At 49.9% G+C, this 5,409-nt stretch overlaps 1 protein-coding gene across 3 annotated transcripts in view; it reads left to right on the forward strand.

The window, feature by feature from the left end:
* The window catches only part of NDRG3 (NDRG family member 3), a 40,286-nt gene that overhangs the window by 25,068 nt on the left and 9,809 nt on the right, over positions 1-5,409 (forward strand). For all 3 annotated transcript variants that reach the window (XM_017746965.1, XM_008643479.2, XM_008643480.2), the window contains exons 4-7: positions 2,706-2,811; positions 3,497-3,617; positions 4,109-4,171; positions 4,495-4,555. In XM_017746965.1, coding sequence (XP_017602454.1) covers positions 2,706-2,811; positions 3,497-3,617; positions 4,109-4,171; positions 4,495-4,555 — 351 coding nt within the window. The remainder of the gene's footprint in view (positions 1-2,705; positions 2,812-3,496; positions 3,618-4,108; positions 4,172-4,494; positions 4,556-5,409) is intronic.

Raw genomic sequence — 5,409 nt, forward strand, 5'->3', positions numbered from 1 at the left:
GGGAACGGGGACGGGGTCGGGGTCCCGGGTTTTTCCCCTGAGGCACCCGAGTAGATGGTGAGGGTCCTTTCCAGTCAGATCGGGTGTTAATAAGGTCCCAGTTCACCGGCTGCAGCAACTCGACCGTTCCCCTCCAATCCCGAGAGAGAGCCAGGAGCTGAGCCCAGCCCTCACCCCCCAGCCAAAACTCTCGAGGTCTCTCTGCCCTTCCCAAGAGAAAAGCTCCCGGCTAAGAAGCTGCAGCCAGCTGCACCCCTTCGTCCCATCTTGGCCACTTCTTTTGTCTTTTAAGTACTGGTTGTTATCATTTCTTAGGCAACAGATGGGAGAAAATTCCCTGAAAGAAAAAAAAAAAAAATCCTAACCTCCAACAAGTGTACATTCCCTGTATTTGAATCACTAATACGACTGAAGGAGTAGCAGGGTAGTCCCCTTTCCCCCAAAGTGCAGTTTATAGAGTGTGCAAAGTCAAAGTAACCAGGAGAGCAAGAACTGATTATTAGCTCAAGGAAACTTTTCCTTCCCCACTTGAGAGCTGAGATCCAAGCTCGGCGTTGGAAAACAGAAATGCAGGGTGCTGCAGTTTGAAACACATTGAGATGCTTGGACAGAGGCTCTGAAGGGAAGTGGGTGTGTCTGTTTCTAGTACCTCGTCCTGTAGCTTACCTAGTAAAAAGCATGTGTGGCCTTAGCAGTAAGATCAGATGTAATTACAGAAAAGACTGTATGCAGACATATTTCAATATCATCAGCTCTTTTGTTGCTTTCTGTGCTTTTCTTATTGTTGCCTCAGTTTAGTGGTTTTGCTTCTCTTTGATAGCTGACCTTTTGCTGCTGCCTACAGACCCCACCCTCGTCCCCTGCAGGTGTATCTTCTTGAGCTGTGAGTCAGTTTAATTGATCTTGTGCTCAGGGCAAGGTTATTCCTTCTGCCACCCCATGCACTCCCCTTGGGCTCTGAGCCAGAACCAGCATTTGCCAGACCTCTCTGTGAGCTTCTTAACTCACTGACCTGGCAGAAGTCTAACAAAGTAAGATTAATTTAAAAACAAAACAAAAAAAAAGGCAGCTGGATAGTTTCCTGCCAGCTCAATGAGTTCAAGCTGCTTATGGAAGAGCCTAGCAAGTGCCAGAGCTGGCAGAGAGTCTTGCTCGTAGTGGCAGCCTTTAGTCCAGCCCTCTGAGGCGTAGGGGAAGTGGGGGTTGCAGGCTCCAGCCACTTTGGCACTCGCTGCACTCTCCACTTTATTCACTGTGTTTCACCATTCCAGCCACCTGCACTGCCAGTCACCACTCTTGGCCTTCTCTGAAAGTGGCCACTTTAGTTAAAGGACTCTTTAACACCTGCAGGCTTGGAGAGCACTGAACTGGAGTTCAGTGCTGTGGCTGCACGGCACATCCTTCAGGAATACAGGACAGAGCTGTGCCCAGCTTAGCAGAGCAGCCTTGAGAGAGCTGAGTCACGGGCAAGGGGCAGAGCCTGCAGGTTTTCTGGAGGCTGAGGAAGCAGAGACTACACCCTGGGCTGCCTTGTGCAGGCTTGCTGTGAGGGCAGGAATTCCTGCCACGTGGACACATGCTCAGCGCACACAGACAAGTCCTTTCCTACCCCCACAGTCCCTTCCTAAGGAAGACAGGTGAGCCTCAGGTGAGGTCACTTGCAGACAGGTCTCTGCTGCTTTGTAGGTAAGTACTCCAGCTTCTGCACATGCGCAACCCAACAGCTGCATGCAGGCAAACCCAGCCCCATTTGGAGGACAAGGACAGCCAGGGGTGTCTTGTCATCCTTCAAAGGCAAGCTCAAGAAGGTTTCAGGCTACCACAGGTGATTTGGCTGGGGCAGCGTCCTCCTGTTGCCACACTCCTGGGGCAAGGGGAGAGAGAGGCTTTGGAGTCCTCAAAAAGAAGCACAGCTGGGGGAAGGAGGGTCTTGCACTGCAAGAACTAAATCAGTCTCCCCCACAATCAGCCCTCAGAGTACCCAGAAAGTGGGGGTGAGGTGGATTTCTGGTGTGCTGCAAACCAGGTAGTCTCACCAGTCCTGTATTTGGTTTAATGACTTTCAGGTCATTCGAAATTAATTTCATATACTTTGTGTAAACTAGTAAAACATATTCTTGAGGTCGTAATGTCCTGTCTTCAAGCTGAACCATGAAGCTTTTTCCTAAGCAGGTACTTTCTTAATATCAAGAAAATAATTGGTGCTTTTTACAGTTTCTGTAAGTGGATGTCTCTCCATTGATTGGTGTAGATGAGAGAAGGGACCTACAGGTGATGTTGTATACCCAGCTTTCCTGACATCTCCACAGCTTTTCCAAAGTCCATAGTTATCCCAGACATCTTGATCATGGGAAGATGCAGCCCCAGGCCATTTGCACATCTGTACAAAAGCAAGCTGCTTTGGGCAGTGGTTGGACACAGAGGTTGAATACAGAGATTGGATCCACACACGGCTGTCGATTGGCCAGGTTGGATGGGTCTTGGAGCAACCTGATCTAGTGAAAAGTATCCCTGCTCATGGCCAGGGGCTGGAATGAGACGGTGTTTAAGGTCCCTTCCAACCCAAACTGTTCAGTGATTTCAAGAGCTGTACTGTGAGTAGGAGAGCTGTGTTAAAGTGGGAATGAGGCCCTTGCTGCTGGCCCTCAGGGTTCCCTGTGCAGGCAGCACATGTAACACTGGGGCTCCTTCTTCTCTCTCTGCAGGAACATGACATTGAGACAGCTTTCGGAGTGGTTCATGTCACCATGCGGGGCACGCCCAAGGGGAACAGACCTGTCATCCTCACATACCATGACATTGGCCTCAACCGTAAGCCCTTGCATTCCCAGGACCCTGAAAAAGTGATTGTTTGTGGTATTTGCTTTTGAGCGTGGGGAGTAGCAGGCCTGGCATGGAGCTGAGATTAGGTCATTCCAGGGTGAAAAGATAAAGGTCTGCGGGAGAGAGAGCACGTGGCGTGCCTCTGTCCATTCCAAGAGCCCTTGAAAGGTAGGGCCAAGGTGGAAAGGTGGAAATAGGTCCACCCAACACACTGTAGTGCTCTAGCTGACTTGCTACACTGTGTGATAGGGTATCCATTCCCTGGGTGCTGGGCAGGTGAACAAGTTCCTTCTACATGGCTGCACCAGGAGTGTAATGATCTGGTGGGCTCAGCTGATCTTTTGACATGTCTTCCCACCCAACATGTACTGTTACGTTCACACAGGTGCTCCTCTGTGAGTGCTTTGAGTACCCAGGTGCTGCAGGCCCTGCTTTCTGGGACATTGCAGGCTGGACTCTTGTTTGTGTGCCTGCCCTCCAGTCATGGCAGTTCCATTGCTGGGACTCACTGCTGCATTGCAGTTTTGAGGCACAGCACATACACCATCCAGCACCCACTGCTCTGTGGGCTCAGTGGGGACTTGAGTTCCTGCAGGTGTGGGCTGTGGTGTTTGGAGGGTGGCTTGCAATAAAACTTAAGTAAATGTCTAATTTCTTTATGTTGTTGTTGCAGACAAATCCTGTTTTAATGCATTCTTTAACTTTGAAGACATGCAAGAGATCACCCAGCATTTTGCTGTGTGCCATGTGGATGCGCCAGGCCAGCAGGAAGGAGCTCCCCCATTCCCATCTGGGTAAGAGGTCTGCAGAGACCCATGTTGTTCAGTCTGGACTGAGGTAGTACCCAGTTTAAGCCAGCTGGGACTGCCAGGCTGAGTGTAGCGGTAAGCAGCTGTCAGCAGCAGAGGAAATGGCAAGATGAGGAGGCTTCCCAACGGGCATTCATGGAACTCTCCAATTACTAAGACATGGGTAAAGCCCTCACTAGTGCTGAGTCTGGTACCAGCTTTCTGACTTGAACATGAGCCCAGCACACTGCAGTCGAGCTGGTATTTCATCTGTCCATCCTGCCACAGAAGTCTGACTGCCCAAAAGACCCCAGCTGTGTGTTAGTCTTGCTCTGAGGGATGGGATCCACACAGTCAGCTGAAACATACAGTATTGTTGCACATTAATAACCTGTGCACATGTCTGTCAGATGTTCCTTGTCCCTCCTCCTACCTTGAGTGGAACTGGAAGGTAACCTCTGTCAAGCTGCATTTGGAGGTCCTCTCTTGCTTTTCAGGTACCAGTATCCCAGTATGGATGAACTGGCTGAAATGTTACCTGCTGTTCTGACACACCTGAAGTAAGTCTCTGAAAGGAAATGGGGTGAGCCAGCTGGATACCGCTATTCCAGCACCTACCTCTGTCTCTGCATGCTGTGTCTGATATGCTCACTGAGGTGTCCCAAGAGGCACAAGCATCTCCCAGTCAGTGTGATCCTGTCTAGCTCTGTGCTAGGAACACTGTCTGCTACATGAGCAATTTATGGCTGCTGCATCATTGCTGCATTATTTCGAAAACAAACCATAAGTGCACATCTGGATGCAGAGGGGAAAGGCTTTGCCTCTAGGGATGCTTCAGCTGAGCTAAGTTAGTCTTGCTGACTGTGAAATGCCTGTATTTCAGCCTGAAAAGCTTCATTGGGATTGGCCTGGGAGCTGGTGCTTATGTCCTCAGCAGGTGTGCAGTAAGTATCTCTTCACTGCTGGTGACTCACGTGGGCTGTGGTCGTTGCTGATCAGACTGATGGTGTGGGGCACAGGCAAAGTAGCAGTCAGTAATTACAGCAGGGCTGCAGGGAGTCACGGGAGAGCTACCTCCGTCCAGATGGTTATGTTGTAGCAGTCAGGGTTACTCTGAAGCTATGCCAGGCGTGGAAAGATTGTAATGTGATGCCTTTGAGTCAGCAGAGCCCATCCTGAGTGCTAGGAATAGCCAGTCTTGAGTCTTCACAGAGACTGGCTGCATTACTGTGTGCTGTGTGCAGTGTTTGTAGCACCAAAGAATTGATGTGGTGATGTACTGCAAACTGGTGTTGATGAGGAATGTGCTTTGTCACTAGAAGGAAGCGGATTTTGCTCCACCCTTACACAAGACAGCTGCCTCTATTTTGGTACCTGGTTATACATTTCTCTCAAGTGTAGTGTTCATGTGAAATCAGCGGGCATTGTTTAGCAGCCCAGGAATTTGCCTGAGTGTTTCAGAAATAGTGTTAAAAAAAGCCCCATACATGTGACATTTTCAGTAAAATTTGCTTCAGGTTGATGAGTGCAGAGAGTTGCCAGTTGTTCAGAGCGCTATCATTTCTTCAGGCCACTGTGCTGGGCAGCTGCCCCTCCTACACAAAGTTCTCTGTTTCCCATTCTCTACAGTCAGGATTGAGCCAGGGCAGTGTGAGGCACTGGTGTTTCACTGTTCCTTGCCTTCTGTATCTTGGGTAGTTTTCAGCCTTGCTAAAGAGGAGTTTGTGCAAATCAGCCTTAGTCCTCAGCAAAGTGCCACAGGGCCCTTGCCATGCTCCCTGGGCTGCGGGCAGTTTCC

The sequence above is a fragment of the Corvus brachyrhynchos genome, unplaced genomic scaffold (assembly GCF_000691975.1).
Source record: "Corvus brachyrhynchos isolate BGI_N302 unplaced genomic scaffold, ASM69197v1 scaffold661, whole genome shotgun sequence".
Classification (NCBI taxonomy): domain Eukaryota; kingdom Metazoa; phylum Chordata; class Aves; order Passeriformes; family Corvidae; genus Corvus; species Corvus brachyrhynchos.